General features: G+C 38.7%; 1 protein-coding gene across 6 annotated transcripts in view; it reads left to right on the top strand.

Moving 5' to 3' along the window:
- Positions 1 to 22,596, top strand: part of LANCL1 (LanC like glutathione S-transferase 1) — a 51,578-nt gene that overhangs the window by 5,713 nt on the left and 23,269 nt on the right. For all 6 annotated transcript variants that reach the window (XR_014024446.1, XR_014024447.1, XR_014024448.1 and 3 more), the window contains 5 exons: positions 11,225 to 11,432; positions 15,802 to 15,937; positions 19,594 to 19,740; positions 20,445 to 20,627; positions 20,966 to 21,142. Coding sequence is in view for 3 of the 6 variants with exons in the window: in XM_081312495.1 (XP_081168621.1) it covers positions 11,225 to 11,432; positions 15,802 to 15,937; positions 19,594 to 19,740; positions 20,445 to 20,627; positions 20,966 to 21,142 (851 nt within the window). In the remaining 3 variants the exon portion in view is untranslated. The remainder of the gene's footprint in view (positions 1 to 11,224; positions 11,433 to 15,801; positions 15,938 to 19,593; positions 19,741 to 20,444; positions 20,628 to 20,965; positions 21,143 to 22,596) is intronic.

Raw genomic sequence — 22,596 nt, 5'->3', positions numbered from 1 at the left:
GTGGGTATGCTACTAGTACTATTAATACAATCATGCCATTTAGCAGGTCCCTGGAAATAATGCCTTCATTGTCATGGCGCCAGCTCCTTGGACAGCCTCCCCCTGAAATAACAGAATCCCTAGGCCTTTCACTAGACTAGACCACCCGCGGCTCCGGAGCCGCATACGGCTCTTTGAGCCATCTCCTGCGGCTCCCAGTCGCCCGGTGCGCACGCACCACTCCGAACGGGAGGAGGTGCGCGCGCACCACTCCAAAGGTTTGGAGAGCTGCGCGCGCTCTCCAAACCTTTGGAGAGGTGCATGCGCACCTCCGCCCGAACACCCATTTGGAGACCTGCTGGTGCTGCACCAGCAGGTCTCCAAACGGGTGTTCGGGCGGCAGTTTGGAGGTCCCGGGGGTGGCTCCGGCGGCGCCCAGGCTGAAGGCGGTGCCGCAACCCAGCGCCCGTCACCACGGAGACCCGTCGCCGCTGGCATGCAGGTGCGTCCACATAAAATAAAGTGGAACCGCGCGCGTGTATCTACGCACGCGCATGCGCAAAAAACAAAACGTTTTTGTTTTATGCACTGGCTAACGGCGGGGGAAGGGAGGGCAAGACTGTCAAACACCGGCGCTAAACCGAAGAGGAGGTAGAGCAGCTCTTCCCAAGACGCAGCATAAACGTGGGGAGGCGAGGGGGAAACCTCAATGCTTCGCTTCCTAAGCAGTCCTAAGGATCGCTAATTTAACAAAAACGGAAAAATAAGAAAAGGGGAAATCGTCGGGAGGGTGTGGGGGGGGCCGGGCGGAGTGGAAGGAAGAGAGAATATAAAATGCTTCAGGCGTCGGGATTTCTCTGCCTGAAGCGCTTATAAACACCGTTGAGAAAGTTTGTGTCAATAGCCTTGCGGCCCGCTTGAGGAATCTCCTCAGGCGCCACTTCTTGGATTATTACAGTCAGGTTGGCGGCCTGTCTCCATTGGTGGAGTCCTCGCCACCAGCCGCTCCCTGGCCCGCCGGAGAGAGAGCGAGTTTTTTTTCCCCTTTTCGGCCGCTCACGTAGCGGCCAGGTGGCTCAAATCTTGTTCCCCTTCCGCTTCCTCTGAGATCGATGCAGCTCCCGCTTTGAATAACTCATTGCTGGGTTGAATAAGCCCCTCAAATCCTTTCCGCGAGTCTACTGGGGGGCAGGGGGAGAAACGGCGATACCTTGGGGAGCACCCGCGGCCGGCATCAACTTCCCTCCGCCCAATACGCTCCCACAGAGAGGGTCTCCTCAGGGTGCCTCCGGTCAAAGAATGCCGACTGGCGGCCCCCAGGGGGAGGGCGTTCTCTGTGGGCGCGCCGGATTTATGGAACCATCTTCCGGTTGAGCTCCGGATGGCGCCCGACCGTCGCTCCTTCCGGCGCGATCTAAAGACGTATCTTTTTGAACAAGCTGGCCTGGCCTGATGGGAGGGGGTTGGGTTTTTATTATTTTTAAATGCGTTTTAATCTAAGAGTTCTGGGCACTTGTTTAATCTTTTTTTAATTTTTGTATTCTGTTTTTTTAACATGTATTGCCCTGTTCACCGCCCTGAGTCCTTCGGGAGAAGGGCGGTATACAAATAAAATTAATTAATTCATTAATTAATTAAGTACCGCGAGAATCAGACCGTTGCCTGAACCTGCGGTTCCTTCCATCTGTTCAGACGGCGAAGTTGGAGAAGGGGAGTGGGGGGGGGGAAACATTACGTCAGTTCCAATTTACACGGAGGGAAATTCGCCAATCCCGCAATTACAATATCTTCCCACCACTCCGCTTCTGTTAATGGTTTCATATATTTTAAACATGGCATTTAAGGGAGGGGGTGGGTGTTCGGCTCCCGCGACCTCTCATTTTTTTAGTCTCACGGTTTGATTCACTGAACAAACGTGCGTAACGCATTTACTGTATTTTCCTCTGGACTATCCTAGCAGCGTGACTTGGACATTTTGTTTTATGCGTGTGCGTGGATGCACGCGCGCGGCTCCCACTTTTTTTTATGTGTGATGGAACCGGTTTCCAGTGGCTCTTTTGCTTTTTCAGGTTGCCGACCCCTGGACTAGACCATCAAGACCATGTTGCTCCCCCACACATTGCAAGCAGGAAGCATTTGGGAGCTTCAGCACGGATGTATATGTGTAATGGTTATATTTTTATTGAGCTTTGAAGCTGTTTTAGTTGATTTTTGTTTTAATGTATACCACTTTGTAACAATATTTGACTCGGATCAATACATTAAGTTCTTTCTCTTTTAGGCTACTATCCTTCTCTTTATGTCTTCTTCTCAGACAAAAAACATTCTCAGTTCTCCTGTTCTGACACAACTTTGGTTTCATTCTATTGGTGGCATGGGCGTTTCTTTAGACCAGCATGCTGGCTGGGTAATTCTGTGAGTTGAGTCCACGTATCTTAAAAGTTGCCAGGATTGAGAAGCACTGCCATAGATATTAAGGACATAAAGGTCCAACATGTTTGCAACATTTACTTTCTAGGATATGCTTCATTCAATGAAACCTCCTTAGGCTTTTAAGCTAAGTGTTCAAACTCAGGGCAAACTCTTTTTAAATGATTAACACTTGAATAAAACATTACATTTTAAATATCAGCTTTGGCAAGGTCTTCAACAAATACTAAATTGTCAATTCTGTTCTTTTTTTCCTTTTTCCTAAAGTACTTCATTAGAGGTAGGAACATGTTGCAAACCAAGTGAGTAAAGAGTGATGTTTAAACCTCATTCACCCCTTTGCATAGTTTCAATCAGGATTGGTCCCACATTCTTACTAGCAGTACAGATTACTTTAGTAGGAATGGGGATATTCTGAGAAACGTTATATTGTAGAAAATGCTAAAGTACTATTTTGGATTCTCACACTCAAATATGCCCATGTATATTCCTTGAAACAATATTCTGCATTCATATTGTAGTGCTAATAAAACATGAATTTTGATGATTGCTTGTTTAAAGAAATCATACCCAATACCTATAAATTTCCACTGTAAATAAGCCCATATAAAGATAGCGGGAGGAAGCATTTCCAAGAACTTTTATTGAAAATCAAGTTTCTAAAAATGTCTGCTCAGATCATGAGGAGGGGGCACATTCTCTTGTTAATCAGTTACACTTTTAATCAGTTCATACAGCTAATCAATAAATCATAATGTTTAATTTAAACTGGATTAAAGTTATTTGTTATGCAAATAACAAAAAAATATACATTTAAACAGGTTGAGTAAGGGTTGTTTTTTTAAGGAGAATTTGTGTTTCTTGAATATAGCTGGTGAAATGGAGGAATTTATTACAGTATTTGTTTTGACATACAAAATCTAGCATACAAACGTGATATACAGTTGCAAGAAAAAGTATGTGAACCCTTTGGGATTACGTGGAGTTTTGCATGAATTGGCCATAAAATGCACTCTAAACGTCATGTAAGTCACAACAATAGAAAAACACAGTCTGCTTAAAATAATACTACACAAATATTAGCTGTTGTCATGTTTTAATTGAACATAACATGTAAACATTCACAGTGCAGGGTGGAAAAAGTATGTGAACCCATAGCCTAATGACTTCTCCAAGAGCTAATTGGAGCCAGGAGTGAGCCAACCTTGACTCCAATCAGTGTGATGATATTGGATGTGTTGCCGACAGCTGTCCTGCCCTTTAAAAACACACACCTGTTTTGGGTTTACTGGTCTCAAGAAGCACTGTGTGATGTGAACCATGCCTCGCAGAAAAGAGCTCTCAGAAGACCTACGATCAAGAATTGTTGACTTGCATGAAGCTGGAAAGGGTTACAAAAGTATCTCCAAAAGCCTTGATGTTCATGTGTCCACGGTAAGACAGACTGTCTACAAATGGAGAAAGTTTAGCACTGTTGCTACTCTCCCTAGGCGTGGTCATCCTGTAAAAATGACTGCAAGAGCACAGCGCATAATGCTTAATGAGGTAAAGAAGAATCCTAGAGTGTCAGCTATCTCTGGCACATGCTAACATTTTTGTTGACACATCTACAATAAGGAAAACATTAAACAACAATGGAGTACATGGTAGGACACCACGGAGGAAGCCATTGCTGTCCAAAAAAATATTGCAGCACGTTTGAAGTTTGCAAAAGAGCACCTGGATGTTCCACAGCACTACTGGCAAAATATACTGTGGACAGATGAAACCAAAATTGAGTTGTTTGGGAAAAACACACAACACTATGTGTGGAGAAAAAAAAGGCACAGCACACCAACATCAAAACCTCATCCCCACTGTAAAACATGGCGGAGGGAGCATCATGGTTTGGGGCTGCTTTGCTGCCTCAGGGCCTGGACGGATTGTTGTCATTGATGGAAAAATGAATTCCAGAGTTTATCAGGACATTTTGCAGGAAAACATACGACCATCTGTCCGCCAACTGAAGCTCCGCAGAGGATGGGTGATGCAACAGGACAATGACCCAAAGCATACAAGTAATTCAACAAAACAATTGCTTCAACAGAACAGAATACGCCTTCTGGAGTGGCCCAGTCAGAGTCCTGACCTCAACCCGATTGAAATGCTGTGGCATGACCTTAAGAGAGCGATTCACAGGAGACATCCCAAGAATATTGCTACACTGAAACAGTTTTGTGAAGAGGAGTGGTCCAAAATTACTCCAGATCGTTGTGCAGGTCTGATCTGCAACTACAGGAAACGTTTGGTTGAGGTTATTGCTGCCAAAGGAGGGTCAACCAGTTATTAAGTCCAAAGGTTCACATACTTTTTCCACCCTGCACTGTGAATGTTTCCATCTTATCTTCAATTAAAACATGACAACAGCTAATGTTTGTGTAGTATTATTTTAAGCAGACTGTGTTTTTCTATTGTTGTGACTTACATGACGTTTAGAGCGCATTTTATGGCCAATTCATGCAAAACTCCACATAATCCCAAAGGGTTCACGTACTTTTTCTTGCAACTGTACATAACACATATGTCATATACATGACATATATACATGACATGCAAAATCTTAAATGATTTATTTAAGGATAGAATTGTCTCGTAGAATAGAATAACAGGGTTGGAAGGGACCTTGGAAGTCGTCTAGTCCAGCCCCTCCTCAAATAAGAGACCTGTGTGATTCAGGACAAATAGTTGCTCAATCTTCTTTTGAAAACCTCCAGTGATGAAGCACCCACAACTTCTGGAGGCAAATGGTTCCACTGATTTGTTCTCATTGTAAGGAAATTTCTCTGTATTTCTAGGTTTAATCTCTCTTTAATCTTACACCTTCTGTCTTCCTTGTCCTGCCTTCAGGTGCTTTGGAGAATAGGTTGACCCCCTCTTCCCTGTGACAGCCCCTCAAATATCAGAAGGCTAATTCATACCTATTTTGACTTGTATTCCTACTTTGTCTCCCACAGTACTGCTTTTGATAGCTTGGAGTATTTTTTTCGTTTGCATAACGACAGATGCAAAGAATGAATTAAGCAGTTCCACTTTCCCTGCCATCTATCACCTCCTTGCAATCTTCTCCCATAAGTGGACCAATTGTTTCCTTGACTTTTTTGTTTTTTATATGTTGAAAGAACCCTTTATTATTATTTTTGACATTTGTTGCTAGTCTTGGTTCATTCTGAGTTTTCTGACTCCAAGAAACTTGCAGATTCAAGCTATTTGCTGGCATTTATTTGGTTTTAGTTTTGTGTCCCTCGTTCTGTTTTTTGTACTTGTCCTTTTTGTCTCTCAGTTAATTAGAGGGTTCTTTATGAAGCCATGCTGGTTTTGTCTATAGTCTCTTGTTTTTTATTCTCAGTGGTATTGTAGTAGATGGGGCTTTTAGAATCTAATTTTACAATCTCAGTACTTCTGTCTCATTTATTTATTTATATTTTATAATTCTTAACCACCTATCTGTCTTGAAGAGGGTCTCTGGGTGGTGTACAATTGAATCAAATTAAACATTAAAATCAAAATAATGTCTTCTTCCCCACCCACCCTCCCATGCAAGGCTACACAGCCAAGTTTTGATCCCTTTGTGGAAGGCCAAGATATTGGGGGCTTTCTTCACCTCTGATGGCAAGATGTTACACAATGCAGGGTCAGCAGCTAAAAAGGCCTTCCTAGATCCCACCAGTCAAATCTATTTTCTGCTTACAGATTTTTCTTTGCAAACCTGGCCATTTCCAATGAAATGAAATGTGTTGTTACCATAAAATGTATTCTTCATTTTTCATACCCAGTACCTTCCAAGATTTTGAATTTACTAAGGTATTCAGTGTGATTTCAGATTACAAGAAATGAATTGGATCAAAGTGTTCTCCTTTAACTGCCTCTGTTGAATATATGACTGCTAATAAATAATGCTGGGAGAGACCATCCCCAACCCTTCCACTCACACTTTATCTGTTGTAGAGGCTGATGCCATTTAGACATATGCTGGGACTGAGGTTTAACAGCAAACTTAATTTTACATTTCTTCCCATGTTAGCAGTAGGGATTTGTTTAAACTTCATTAAAACTGCCAAAATTGCATAGAACTACCTTTTGAAAAGAAGCCATGGTATTTTCCATTAACTTCAAAGATTCCCTGAAGGGCAAAGTATTTCTCACTCATCTAATGATGTCCTCAGTCCCCTTGTATACTGCATATTAAAAGGTGCTGCTGCTTCCTCATCACAGGTTGTGTGGGCAACCTGCAGACTTTCATTTTTTAGCCTTTGGAATGTCCTCTGATTATGATTGCTGAAAATGATCATGTTTCCTTCCATTTTGAGATTGAGGACTGTTGAGAACTGTAGTGTTATCAAACCATATCATGTGAATTTTTTAAAGTAAGAAATTCCCCAAAAGTTATTCCCAAATTTTGGCCTGCCCAGAGGTGATATCACCTTATCTATTATGTAGCCTCCTCTGTTGCCTACCCCGCCTTGAAATCCTGTGCATGGCTCTTACCCTTGAAAGTTCTTCTCCTATGCTAGAGCGGTTAGAGCAGGGGTCCCCAACCCCCAGTTCATGGACCGGCACCGGGCTATGGCATGCCAGAAAGTAGTCTGTGCAAACGAGCAAAGCCCCATCCGCAGGATGCAGACAGTACATGAAACCACGCCCCGTCCGGTCCGTGGAAAAACCTCTCTCCACGGAACTGGTCCCTGGTGCCCAAAAGGTTGGGGACCTCTGGATTGGAGGAGTTGCAGTGTCAGCAGTATAGGGCTTTGCTTACTCTCTGTAAGACAGATTTTTTAAATGGACAGTTTTATAGTATCAATAAAAGCCTAAAGACATGTCATGCTAGAATTCTATAGAGAATTAAATGGATAGAACTCTCTGCCAACAGACAGAAAAGGCTGGAACGTGATCTGTGCAATCAGCCTGGTTTTTCCTTGATACAATAATAACGGGTCTAGGACTTTTAGGCACGGACCCTTGGCCACACCTCCTTTGCTTCCCACCTTAGCCCATTTACGGGTGTGTGCAGGTAAAGCCACAGCTTCTGATGGGGATGGTGGCAGGCCAACCACCCATTGATATCACACTGGCGTGGGCGCCAAACCAAATGGCCAGCCTGAAACTGCCCCCCTGCAATCGCCGCTCTGGCCCTGCCATTCCCCTGCGCATCCTCCCACCTCTGCAATCGCAGACACTGCCCTGGCCCTGCCTTTCACCTGCACTCCCTCCGACCCCCTGCTGTTTGCCTGCCGAGCCTCCCCACAGTGCCAGAATCTGCACTGGCCTTGGTCCTCCTCCTCCCTTCTTTTGTTTGTGTTGTGAGTCAAGCTGTCATTGTGAAGCGCCCTTGAGGCGCCCCTCTGTCCCTTCCTGTTCCCCCCAACACACCCTCGCCTGTCTGCCCCACCCAGTGGCCCTGGTGACTGCTACTTCTGCCACCACTCCCCATCCCTCCAGTCTTGGTGACAGAGCTGCAAGGTCCCAAAACTTTTGGAACAGCCGCAGCACTTTTTAAAAAAATCTTGCAACCCCTACAGCCACTGCGATTGCCCATTGCACGCTGCCCCTGCAGCACCATGACTTCTTCCTGCCATCTGATTGGCTGGTGGCTATTTGTCCCTTGCAGCCAAAGGATGCCTCAGTGAATGGGCCAGGAAGAATGGTGTGGGGCAGAGGGCCAAGGGCCCATTGGCCAGGGAGAATGGCTGGGGGAGGACCAGCAGAGAAGGAAAGCTGGCTGCAAATGGGCTGAGGTGGGAGGCGAAGGAGGCGTGGCTAAGGGTCTGTGCCTAAAGGTCCCATTCCAGTAATAGTGTTAACTTCGCTCGTTCCCCTTGCCTCGGCCACTGTGCCAGCAAGCATCATTTTGTTAGTTCCAAAATTTTATAAAAAGGATTTCTAAAAAAAAAATCACATTTTTTAAAAAGTTATCCTTTTAGAAGCATATTTTCACTCTGCAAATTGTATCTCAGTTTTTAAAATTACAATGTTAGGAAAATAGAACCAGTAAGATGTCAGAAATTTAAGTTCAGATTACAGTTTGGTTCAGTTGCAGTTACCTATTTTCTCAATTGAGCCCTGAACAAACTTGTGATCAGTTTCTATCTCTACTTTTTATCTAAAAACCACAAATTAAATGTATGCTTCAGAGTAGAAATCTAAATATCTAGATATAAACTGGTTTCTTCTATATTGCCAACTCCAAAAACTGTAGAAGGCCATTCCTATTCACATCTTCAGTGGTTTTTAGTGGATATTTCTATTAGTTCCTCTTTGCAAAATATATACTGTAGTGTAAATTATATTTTGTATATACAGCTAGTGCTTTCTTCAGAGGTTTAAGCTCTCTGTAAACAAATGCACAAGAAAAGGATTTTTGGTTCTTTTGTAAACCAATTATGGTGGGGGAGCAGCGCAAACTACTACATTGTACTACTATATACCAGCTCGAGAAATTAGCTGCTTAAGAAAAAAAGCAAACTTTTATAGATAAGATTGGAGGGACTATTAAAGAAATACATAGTATCATACCAGTACCATCAGAGGTAATTACAATAATGAATGTAAGATTTGACCATAACCATAGTGGTTTAACTGTCATGAAACATTCAGTACATTCTGTAGAATTATAAACGTGTCAGCCATTCTTTAAAAATTAAAAGATGTAAATTCTTACTATTCTAAAAGAAAAGGTTAACAGTTTTTTACTTTCAGACTCAGAAAAAGGCAAAAATCTGGATAGTGCTAGGTTTTAAGTATTGGAGTATTAATTATTCTCACAGGCCTGTATAATATATTTTCCTTACCTAGTTTTCTTTGTGAACCCATTTTTTATTTCATCTGCAAACTTCAACCAAAAGTGACATTTAACCCGAAAGTCTGCAAACTCCGTATCATACAAATTGAAATGTGGAAATATTGCTTATTCCATGCTACTGTTAAAATTTTGATATTGTGCTATGACTTAATTAGCTCATAGAAATATGGTGATATCCAGAATAAGGCATTTTCTTCTTAAAAATAGTTTCAGGTACATCGCATTGCAGGTGAGACTTACGATAAAATACCTTTTTACGGTCTTCATTGATAGTACTATCACAGAAACTGTCTAGAGAGTGGACAAGGTTATTAACTTCAGCAGGAAATGGAGATTTGTCCTTAATATACATGCATAATTGAATTGACTATGGTATGACGCTTGGGAGATTACCTATGCAGAATGAGAAAATGATCTAAATTTTAAAAATCCGATGAGCAAGAGAAAGTAATTTTGGAAGCTGCTCTTCTTTCCCTTTATTTATTTTTAATATAAGCTTAAGTACAGAGGTCTGCATCCTCTTAGCAATGGTTAATGAGTTTGAAAGTACACTATAAATTGAAAAAATGAAAAATCTGAAATTACAGTGTGTCACTCTTTCCTACAGTACTTATTTTTGAAAATGCCTCTACAATGCATACTGTTTCCTTGAAGACTTCAGACTCACATTAATAATGTTTCCATTTGTATTTAATATATTTACCAACTTTCCCTCTTTACTGGAAATAATCCACATTTTCTGATGTTCTCTTTTCAGTAAATCATTGTTCCTTTTTTGACCTTGGCATTTTATGACTTGCTAGGTTTATAATTCCTGTTTCCCTAGGTCAATGTTGATCCAGGGTATTAAAGATTAAAAATTTAGGTTTAAAAATTAAATCTATTAATGGCATTAGCATCAAGTATAAATTTCTGTCAATAAGAGTATCATGTATATAGTAACCCTGATTGTCAGGAATACAGACTGTTGTCCATCTCTAAGAGTATTAACCCAAAATTATCTAGAAAGTATCTTTAAATATATGACAATGGATATTTATGGTTAGACTGCAGATAGTACATTTAATGTAACTAATGTATTTCCCTATTTTTGGAAATATTTTATGGTTTGGGATTATCATAAAAATACTAGCGCTGTAATTACATGATTTTCTGTTTTGTATTACTGCACAGTTGAAAAGGCTTTGTCTTATTTTTTTTATTTTAATTCCATTTATATCCCACCCTTCTCCGAAGACTCAGGGCGGCTTACAAGCTTAGCAGTAGCCTTCATTCTATGTATATGCCTGCTTATTAGGGCTTTCACACACACCCCAAGCGGCATTATTACAAAGTCAGCTTAATTGCCCCCAACAATCTGGGTCCTCATTTTACCTACCTCGGAAGGATGGAAGGCTGAGTCAACCTTGAGCCTGGTGGGATGTGAACCTGCACTAATTGCAGGCAGCTGGTGTTACTTAAGGAGGCAATATAATTTTATAGTAATCTTTGGCTTATGACTGCTGTTTAATGGTTTTCCAAAGTTACAATGGCATTGGAAAGGGGGCTTTACAACCTGTAAATCACTTCTAGCCATCATAAATTTTACCATTCCCCTCCTGCACAGTCACATGATTACACTTTGGACACTTGGTAACTGGCTCATTTACAACTGATTGCAGCGTCATGTAGTCACATGATTAGGCTGGCTGTTTTTTGCTGGTTTCTCCTTTTGCTGTTTTTTTTGGTAAAAAGTGAATTCAGGAGAATGGATTTAGACTTAAGACCATGTGATTTGTTTAATACATGATTTAATGCTGTAAAAATGGTCATAATATTACATCTGGTCTTGTGGGTACCTTGACGTAGGACCATCACAACCTATGACCAAAATTCCAGTTCCAGTTGCCATCGTAAGTCAAGGCAATTATAATTAACAAAATGAAACTATTAGTTATTAATGGTTAAATAATAATAGTGCTATTTGTAATATTTTTCCAGGCATTGCTTTGCTATATTTGCATCTATATGAGGTATATGGAGACCCATCCTATCTTCAGATGGCTCAAGGATACATAAAGAAGAGTCTTAGTTGCTTGACAAAGCGATCAATCACTTTTTTATGTGGAGATGCTGGACCTTTGGCCGTGGCTGCAGTTGTATATCATAAACTACACAATGACAAGCAGGCAGAAGATTGCATTGCTCGGTAATGTCTCAAAATATTTGAGTAAATGCTCAGTGACACCTTAAACTCTTCATGATATGTATTGCCTTACTTATGGAGAGAGAAAGCTGTTTCCACCAGAAGGTTGATCTTTGCAGTGCAACATCTATTATTTCAGACATAATAGGATGATGAATAAAGCTGTCATTCTTAACTAAATTAATAATATTTAGGAAGGGAAGTACATTTGTTTTTATAATGATTAATTTTGACAGACTAGACTAGATAGAGAAAACACTGGTAAATTGCATAGGTTTTCCTTGAACAATAATCTGAATTTAAAGTTTCATTGCTAATTGTTTTTCATCCAAATATGTATTTCCTATTTATATTCTGCTAAAATATTCAAGTCTCTATTGTTTAAAGCAATGGTATATGAACAGTGATATTTCTGAAGTCGGAAAAATGAGGACCCAGATTGTTAGGAGCAATATGCTGACTATAAACCGCTTAGAGAGGGCTGTAGAGTCTAAGTGCTATTGCTAAATGCTATTAGTGTTACCACTTTGTCCTTTACTTTCCACATATTCTGTAGTTCCTTCTTCAGGCCCTGTTATTTGTCCAGCTTCTACTCCTTCTTCCTGGTGTTGCTGTCACTTGGGACTGCTACATATAACATCACCACTGTCTTCTTGTCCTTATCTACAACCACAGTGTGTGGTTTATTGGCTAGTATCTGCCTATCTTTCTGGATCAGTCCCACAAGATCTTAGCTCACTTATTCTCCATCACCTTCTGTGGAATTTCCGATCTGGACTTTGGAGACTCTAGCCCATATATTGTGCAAATGGTTATACACAATGCTAGCATAGTCTCATATGGCTTGTTATAAACAGAACTGGAGAGATACACATTCTCTATAAGAACTGTATTTGCCATCGCGGGCGCCGCAGATGCTGGAAGAGAAACTCCATCTTCTGTGTTTGATTTCGTTCCACTGGGGGACCCTGGAAAGGGTCAGAAGATGCCCTGTAGGGGTGACGAGCAAGGAGGGGACCCTCCAAACTGGCGGAGGAAAGACCGGCCATAGCAATATGGCTCATCACCAAGCTGCAGACAGCCGAAGTCAAAGTTACCATCAAGCACGTCTAAAGCAACGCGGATGAAACTGAGTGAGATCTGATCCTCTCTTTAAAATCCTAAGTATTTTCTTTTCCTGCAAAAGCTGCCCAAAGTATTTTTCCCCCTGTGAGGAGAGAGGGAAGGGAATTTTTGCCCCACCCTCTAAGAATAGCGGTGACTGACTACCCAGGGGAGTTAAAGCACTAAAAGAACAATTTCAATCTAATTGGATGTATATGTTTCTGAAACTTGGGTACCAAAAGTTTTCTTATTTTTACTGAAGACTTTTGTTTTTATCTACAAAAAAAAATAAAACTGGAAAAAGGATTATAAAAATTTTGGACTTAAAAAACTTTAAATGGCATCAGTGACATCTTGTGGTGACATTTGGTATTACAACTTGTTATTGCCTAAAAGAGACTTGGCTTGAAGCCCAGACTTCAGATAAAACTCTTTCAACCTTGATAGATACCACCTGTGAGAAACTCAGCTGTTAAAGAGAACTTCTGGGCGGCATAACTGACCTGCTTGAACTATGAATGTAAACTTTTGCTGACTTTCAGAGTTATATGTGGGGAATTGTTTTCCTATTTCTTTATCTGAGGAACATTGGTTATTATATGAGATGAAATACCTTGGACTATAAAATCTTATTTGACAAACAACTTCTACTATAAAGACTACCTATAAACACGTGAAATAGAGGTCCCATACCTAGTTATAAAATTATTTTTACCGTCTGATTTTAAAGTCCTCAACTTAACACTGTCATGGTTCTGACTAATGAGACAGACAAACATATTATTAAGAGAATATGGATGAAGATCAGGAAAAGATCCTGTCCATGTTGACAGCAATACATGAAACTATTTTTTCAGCTTGTGACAAAATAAGACCCAACATAAAAGAACAATATGCCAGCTTAGGTACACAAACCCAAATTTTGACTACAACCAAACAACTAACAACGCAGAAGATAACAGAAGAAGTGGAACAATCAAATACTAAGACAGAGGACTCAATTGACCAACAAATACAGTTAATGGAAAATCCAGAAAAGGGAGTGACAATACTGAAAATGGAAAAGACTTTCTATATAAATCAGAAGAAATTTGATGAGAAATAAGAAGAACAGATTTAATGGAAGATAAACATATCAGGACAATCATGAGGAACTGGAATAACAGGGAGATGATCTAATGAATACAAATGGGCTAGCCGTTCCAAAAAAATGGCAACTAAATGGTCTCTCTTATTTCAAATAATATATACCGGTATATTATAATAGAGGGAGATCTATTTTGATGATTTAAAAGCACTGACATGGAAGGCTAGTTGGCAAAGGAAGAAAGCCAGAATAAGGCTGAAGAAAATTGGGGTTTTGATTTATTAGAGGGTTAAAGGGAGAAGTTGAGATAAGGGGAATTTTGGTCATTAAATTTAAAATATTTGGAAATTAGTTGAAAATAAGGATTCTATTTGTTTAATATTTAAAAATTAGACTCAGAAAAAAATATGAATAAGTTTGATTTATTGATTAACCCAGAAAATATATATAATGGTTTTGATTTATTAAAGGGGATGCTGTATTATTAATTACATGATTTAATATGGTGGGAAATAGATAACTTTTAGGAAATGGAACAAGACTATACTCTGATAAGATGTGTATTTTGAATATTAGATTCTGTTATGAATTGAGATAAGGGAAAGTTTGGTTACCTAAAGCCTGGAAATTATAAATATCAAATGTTAAATTTGAATGTTGATGGGAAACTAAAAATTGGGAAAAAATACCAGGACATTGATTGTCTATAAAGATTGAATGTAAAAGTAATTAAGATATGTATAAGCTAGAAAATTATTGGTAAATGTAACAATGATGTTTTTACTTAGTTGATATAATAACTGTATTAGCTTAAATACGAGATAGTTGATATTAATAGGGCCACAGTGGGTTAGGACGCTGAGCTTGTCGATCAGAAGGTCGGCAGTTTGGCGGGTCAAATCCTGAGTGCCACGTAACAGAGTAAGCGCCTGTTACTTGTCCCAGCTTCTGCCAACCTAGCAGTTCAAAAGCACGTAAAAATGCAAGTAGAAAAATAGGGACCACTACGGTGGGAAGGTAACAGCATTCCGTGTGCCTTTGGCATCTAGTCATGCTGGCCACATGACCACGGAGACGTCCTCGGACAAGCGCTGGCTCTCCGGCTTTGAAACGGAGATGAGCAACGGCCCCTAGAGTTGGAAACGACTAGCACGCATGTGCGGGGGAACCTTTACCTTTAGATATTAAGGTGAAAAAGAGAGGAAATACTTGAAGTTGTAACTTGAGATTTGTACTAAAGTTTTTGCATGTTATTGAACTATTCATTAACCCAGCCACCATATTGCTTTTTAAATACCTAAATGTAAAATTAGAAAATTAATAAAATAGTATTAAAAACAAGAACTGTATTCATGTATTCTTTGTTTCATTATATGTTGTTATATGTAAATTACTGAGAATTTATCCTGAACACAGAAGTGTATAAATTCAACCAGTCAATCAATATGGGGATTATGAAAATGGATGCTTGATAAGTAAAAGAAATTGTTGCAGAAAACAAGGTTGAAAAAGATATTAGGTGCACTGTGAGGAAAAATGTAGAGGAAGAAACAATTAAGAATAAAGACTTCAAAATCACAGAGTGATCTTGATGGAAAATAATATACATATTTTTGAAGAGAGCTAATTAAGGATAATATAATGTATACATAGTCCTCGACTTACAACAGTTCATTTAGTGACTGAAGTTACAAAATCACTGAAAAAGATGACTTATGAGCGTTTTTCACATTTACAGTCATTACAGCAATCCCATGGTGATGTGATCAAAATTCACATGCTTGGCAACTTACTCATATTTATGACAGTTGCAGTGTCCTGGGATAATGTGATCCCTTTTGTGACTTTCTGGCAAGAAAAGTTAATGTGGAATCCAGATTCACTTAACAATCATGTTACTAATTTAACAAATGCAGTGATTCACTTAAAAACTGTGGCAAGAAATGGGGCAAAACTCACTTAACAAATGTCTCACTTAGCAACAGAAATTTTGGTCAATTGTCATAAGTCGAGGACTGCCTGTAATGTAATGTAATGTAATATATATCATATCATATATCATAGCAAAATAAACTATAGCACAATTTAAACATGCTTATAAAGGTTTCTCAGCTTGGGAGTAGGGGGAACTTTTCATGCCATTGAATTATAAAATCTAATAGACCTTTTTCCCCCCCCAAGCTTATTGCATCTGCCCAAACCAGATCCACGAATCCCTGATGAAATGCTTTATGGACGTATGGGTTATTTATCTGCTCTGCTGTTTGTGAACAAACATTTTGGAGAAGAAAAGATCCCTCAAAATCATATCCAACAGGTACTTATCCTTTTTTTTATCCTGTGCTACTTCGATAGAAGTAGTCCTTGATGTACAACTACAGTGAGCCCAAAATTTTCACTGCTAAGCAAGACAATTGTTAAGTCAGTATTGCCCCATTTCACAACCTTTCTCACTACAATTGTTAAGTGAATCACAGCAGTTGTTTAGTAACATGATTGCTAAGTGAATCTAGCTTCCCCATTGACTTTACTAGTCAGAAAGGTGATCACATGACCCCGCAACACTGCAACCATCATAAATACATGCCAGTTGCCAAGCATCTGAATTCCGATCATGTGACCATGGGGATGCTGTAGCAGTCATAAATGTGAAAAATGATTATGAGGCACTTTTTGAACAGTTACTAAACGAATATCTTTTTTTAAAAAAAAGTTGATGGAGAAATATAAGAGCAGAAAGTTGTGGTTTTAGTTTATTATTTTTAATAATTTGTAGCTTGGTCTGCTTTGCTGTGGGTGGCTAAAACTTTCTGGTTTTCATGATTCCTAATTGCCCAGCAATTCTTAAGTGACTTACAATGACTAAAGAAAGTTAAGAAGATGGAGGAGCAGTGCTTTTTTGTAAAAGAAAAAGGTGCTGGAACTCACACATATCATACAACCCACCTTGCCTATCCTACAAGGTTCCATCCAAAAAAAGGTGCCGGAACTCTGTTCTGAGCGTTCTATGACAAAAAAAGCCCTGCGGAGGAGCAAATTATTAGAAATATATTTGAAAAATCTTTAAATAAAGCCCATTAACTATGCTCCAAGGATGTAAAAAAAACTTCTCAAACTACTTTTGTGATGCAAATATGTGTAGAGAGTTGCCAAACCACCAAAGCAATTTTACAAGTAGCTGACAATGCAGAGGATTCAATTGCAATTTTGGAATATAAACCTGATGCCAATTCTTATTATGATGGTTTAAATATAAACCTCCCAATTGAAAGAAGAGCTCCAAGAAAATCTACAACTTTTAAAAGGAGAAGTTTGGAACTTTTTCCTCATAGATATTTACAAGATTGAGAAATCCTTGAGAAAAAGGGAGACGTCAATGCTGCTAACATCGGATGTTCTTGCTTTGACAACAGATGGAAATGCAGCCATTTTACTCTTTTGCTTCTAGAGTTAGTTGATGCTGGGAGGGGGAATGTGGATGAGAGTCCAGTTAGTCATAGCAATAATAACTCAGCCATGGGAATCCAAGGTTATTGCGCCCAGAGTTGATAAAGATTTGGTGAGCTAGGGAGAAAGACCACGCTTCAAGCTAATTGGGGGATGTGATTTATGACTGTTAATTGGAGGAGGGAATTGTGCTTTGTTACTTTGTGTTCAGGGGAGAGGAATTCAGTTTTTGGCTTTAACTATGTAGTGCTGATACTTTGTTCTCGAATCAAAGATTCTTTAAGGTAAATAATGCCTCGAAGTTCTTTTGAAGAGTTTCATCTGTTAGAACTATGACAAGAATTTTATAACTACTTGACAAACATTCCAGAGAAGAAAAAGACTTTATTCCTTGAAGGCAAGCTGGAAGGAGTGACCTAAACTTAATGAGTCAATTAGAATTAAGATGTTTATTAATTGGATATTTGTAATTGAAAGAAAGTCTTAATCTAAAGTTTGAAAATGTATTTTTCCTTTATATATAAAATGCTTAAATAATTCCTAAAGTTTGTAAATATTATTGAAAGTGTATTTGAGAGTATCTGTGTTAAGAGAAAGTTAGAAAAAGATGTATTAGTTTAAAAAAAGTTTAGAGTTTAAAAAAAGATGTATACAAAAAGAAAAAAAAATATTCTGTGAGGGTAGCTTGGAAGGAGTGATCTAAATTTAATAGTGAACTATAATATGCATGTTAAAAGGAAGTTAAAAATGTATTAGAAAGTTTTGATTTTAGAAATGTTTTTAAAGAAAATTTTAATGTTTTAAATGGATAAAAAGTATTTTTCTCTTTAAGGTTAAAGAATCTGAAAGAGTACAGTGAATTTTGTTGTCATAAATGGTAATAGTTTATAAAGACTGTTAAGTGCAAATAGAAATCCATATTATTTCCACAGCAAGGAAGATAAAACAAAAATGGTTAAATTGATTGCTTTATTCAAAGAGGAGAATATATTTAATTATGTTTTTTTATTTGGATATCACTTCTGGACTTTGTGCTTGTGATATAAAAATGAAACTTTGGCTTTGGTTTTGCCGATTAGATAGATTTGTTGTTATAGAAATGGCTAGTTACATACTAAGGTGTAAAAGTAAAAAGTTGAGGTTATGTTATTTTGCACCGTGCTACAAAGAGTCAGAAGTCAACACTTTTTTTCTTTCTTTGTACCTCATATTTTCTTTCCCCCTCTTTTTCCTTCCCTTAATTTCCCATTTTTATTTTTCTTTGTATTTTGTATATTGATAAAAAGTGTGTGTGTGTGTGTGTGTGTGTGTGTGTGTGTGTGTGTGTGTGTATGTAAATTTTTTGGATTGCTAACAGAATTAAAGGGAGATTGATATGGCCATTTCAAACTCATTTGTTCTCATCAGTCAGCCATACCCTTCTGAGATTCGAACTTGGGCCGATTGCACATTAGGCAGTTGTTTTAACCTCTAGGCCACAGGCTCTTTCTCGCTTTGCTAGCTGAGAGGCAAGGGAGATATGTGTTAAGTATTTGTTAAGTATTTTAGAATACCTTGCCAGGCCCAAATACAGGCTAAACCTTATTGCCTGTATCAGCCATATCAGTCTCCCTTTAATTCTTTGTTAGCAATCCAAAAAATTTACATATATATGTATATGTATATGTATTTTTTGGATTACTAACAAAGAATTAAAGGGAGACTGATATGCATTTCAAACTTATTTGTTCTCATCAGTCAGCCATACCCCCCCCCCAAAAAAAAATTTACACAAATATGAGCTGTCACTGCTGTGACTACTGCCTGTTGATGGCCTTGGGTTAGGCTGAAACAGGAAATAAGATTTGTCCCATGTTTGGGGCCTAGCAAGGTAATCTAAATACTTAACAAACATTTAACACACATATATATATAGAGAGAGAGAGGGAAAGAGAGAGAGAGGGAAAGAGAGAGAGAGAGTGAGTCATAAACTAATGGTTGTAAGTTGAGGACTACCTGTATCTAGAAACTCTTTCCACAGTTAATAATGCTAACCCCATTTTAAAAAATCGGCCAAAATTTCATAAAATTTCCAGATCTCACATAATTGGCCAATTCTACAAGATTTGAAGAGTATAATTACAAAATCTCCTGAGATTTGGAAAGGTCTGATATTTTTTTTGAGAGGGGAAGGGGGTTCCTGGAAATATTTAAATATAAATTAAATATTTATTTATTTAAAAATGCAACACTGTTCCTTAAATACCAACTAGCATGATAGTTGTAAGTTAAGAAAGTTATTTATTCAAATTGCACTTGGCTGTGAACAGGTAGAGGTGTAGATTACATAATCATTTTATCTGTGAAATTCCTGTGAGGCAGTTTCTTAGCAAACCTCATGGAGGGATACTGGAATATTTAAAAGTTCAAGTCCATCCTGCTATCTAAAATACCTAAAGTAAATTATTGTCATACTTTTCCCCTTTTATTTATGCCGGCTATAAAATTTTGAAGCAAAGCCATTATTATTTCTGATTTCTCCTATAGGTCTGTGAGGCAGTTGTGGCATCCGGTGAGAATTTAGCCCAGAAGCGGAACTTCACAGCTAAGAGCCCACTCATGTATGAATGGTACCAGGAGTATTATGTAGGAGCAGCCCATGGTCTAGCAGGAATCTATTACTACCTGCTTCAGGTGAGAGGCATCCTGCAGTAAGGAAAAGGTCTGTTTAGAAGTGTAATGTCATTCATGTAATGGCTTAGGTATGGCCAGAGATTTCATCACCATTAATGTGGCACAAGTTGTAAAATAAAATAAAACACTGTGAGTTTGCAAATGGGGCAAATATTCTTTTTCCACTGAAATTTATATCCTGTGTGCAAAATAGAGTCCACTGATATTTACAACCGTATGCCAAAAATATAACTAAGGTATTTTAAAGTTTTAAATAGCAGTACATGAAACATAAGACCTTATGAAAACATAATAAACTCAATATTTTAACTGAATTTTTTTAAAGATTAAAACCTGAAAAAATAAAAAGGCTGCCATAGTCAGAGCACTTTGCTTTGATTCCCCTTCTGCTAGCTTTTTCAAATAATTGGTAAATGATACCTTTTTCTTCTGCTTTTAATATGACTTTAATAGTACTCTTCTGAATTATGATACTCCTTTTTAATAAGGTAAATTAAATCTTGCTGTTACTTTAATTTGTTATTAGGGATCAAGAACTTGGGCATGCATATATTATATTTAATGTTTGGAATATTTTACAGTCCCCTTCAGAGTCAGACAATTTAGGGGCAGCCGCATCCTTTGTATTTGTAAGGCCATGCATAAACTCAGATGAAGTTGCATCTTATAATTGATTTAAGATCATGTGTATTTTCTTATTTCAGCCTGGGCTTGGTGTGAGTCAAGCAAAGTTGCATAACATGGTCAAGCCAAGTGTGGATTATGTCTGCCAGTTAAAGTTTGTCTCTGGCAATTACCCCCCCTGCATCGGAGACAATAGAGATTTGCTGGTCCATTGGTGCCATGGTGCACCTGGTGTTATCTATATGCTCCTTCAGGCCTATAAGGTAGGTAGTAACAACTAGACAACCGAACAAGATTTTATCCCTTCCTGTCGGATTGTTTAAAATTTCTGTTCTAACTAAAATGGATATTAGATGTCTCTGCCATGCGTTTTGATGGTCTTGCTGTTGTGTAATAGCGACAGCTGGTAGTGACATTCCTTCCATTTATCGCTCAAGAGATCTTTTCAAGGAAAATGACAAAGTCTTTCTGTTCTTGTCCCAGAGAGATTGAATAGCCGCTAATTAGCAAGAATATGTTGGCCCTTTTCTGTCTCATCCTTGAATGATGGAAGAAGCTGCCAATAATAAGGAAGACAACAAAATGTTGCTTGTTTTCTCAGGTGTTTGGGGAACAGAAGTATTTCAGTGATGCCTTGCAGTGTGCCGATGTGATATGGCAGTGGGGGTTGCTGAAGAAAGGATACGGGCTGTGCCATGGTACTGCAGGCAATGCATATGCCTTCCTGGCACTGTACAACCTTACTCAAGACATGAAATACCTCTACAGAGCTTGCAAGGTGAGCACATGTTTCACATAACTTTAATTATCTGCCTTGAAAGACCGGAAAATGGACTTCTTATTCTGATTTTATTTATCTGGATTTTTAAAACCCCCACAAACTGTTGGGAAAAAAAGTTAGCAAGTTGCTTGGGATTCAGATCTGCAGACCTTCTGAACTGCTACCTTTTTTTACTTTATTTGGCAAATATGCAAAACATGGTTTACCATTGGAAAGTTGTTGGTATTGTAGATTTCATACACAGAAGCCACTTTAGTTAATCTATGATTCCCCTATTAGTCACAGCTTAAAGTGAAATTACCTCTTTTTACCGTATTTTCCGGCGTATAAGACGACTGGGCGTATAAGACGACCCCCTACATTTCCTGTTAAATTATAGGGTTTGGGCTATATTCGCTGTATAAGACTACCCCTCTTCCAACGCACACCAAATATAAATTAAAAAACATCAGATTTGATTTTAATATGGTAATTTTAATTCAAATGCTTATGACATGCAGGTACTTATAACTGTCACTTATAAACATAAGGCTGTTTGTCATCAAACATGTAAACATAAAACAGTGCAAGTGGATTAAACTTTTCCTAATTCACTCTAAAGCTTTCCCTGCGCAGACCAAATGGGAGATCCGCTCCAGGTTTTCCAGCCAGCCCACCCAGTTCCTGAGTCAAATGTGTCCTTAGACCTAAGCAGCTGCTCTGGCTGCTGCATTCCCCACCTGCCTTTCAAGTTGGGATAGACTGCAGCTGCTCTTCAACTTTAGAAGGAAAGACGCCCAGACCCCAGCCTGTAAAAAATCACAGACTGCAGCTTCTTCTCCAATTGGTCCTGCTTTCCCTGCGCAGACCAAATGGGAGATCCGCTCCAGGTTTTCCAGCCAGCCCTGTCCCTAAAGTTTCAGCACCCGGCGTATAAGACGACCCTGACTTTTGAGAAGATTTTCATGGGTTAAAAAGTCATCTTATACACCAGAAAATACGGTATTTTCTTTTTCCTTATATAGTCACAGGCTTTGAATTTTGGTGGTAATGGTAATTGAAATTTATTGTCAATATTCCATGCTTTTGTAGGAGAAAGAAGTTACTTTTATCATTTGCCCTACCGTATGTTTATAAGTGACAGTTTTCCTACTAAGTACCTACATGTCATAAGCATTCGAATTAAAATTACCATATTAAAATCAAATCTGATGTTTTTTAATTTTTATTTGGTGTGCGTTGGAAGAGAGGTAGTCTTATACGGCGAGTATAGCCCAAACCCTATAATTTAACAGGAAATGTAGGGGGTCGTCTTTTACGCCCAGTCGTCTTATACGCTGGAAAATACGGTATTTTCTACAGCCCTTTCAATCTTAAATAAAAACCTGCTCTGGAGGATATGAGGTCTTCTAGTACAGTGTTTCTCAACTTTAGCTATTCTGAGGTAATGAGCTTAAATTCTCAAGTTCCCC

The sequence above is a fragment of the Vipera berus genome (assembly GCF_964194415.1).
Source record: "Vipera berus genome assembly, chromosome: 1".
Lineage (NCBI taxonomy): Eukaryota > Metazoa > Chordata > Lepidosauria > Squamata > Viperidae > Vipera > Vipera berus.
The sequence above is the reverse complement of the archived record's forward strand: the minus strand, read 5'-3'. Positions and strand labels throughout refer to the sequence as shown.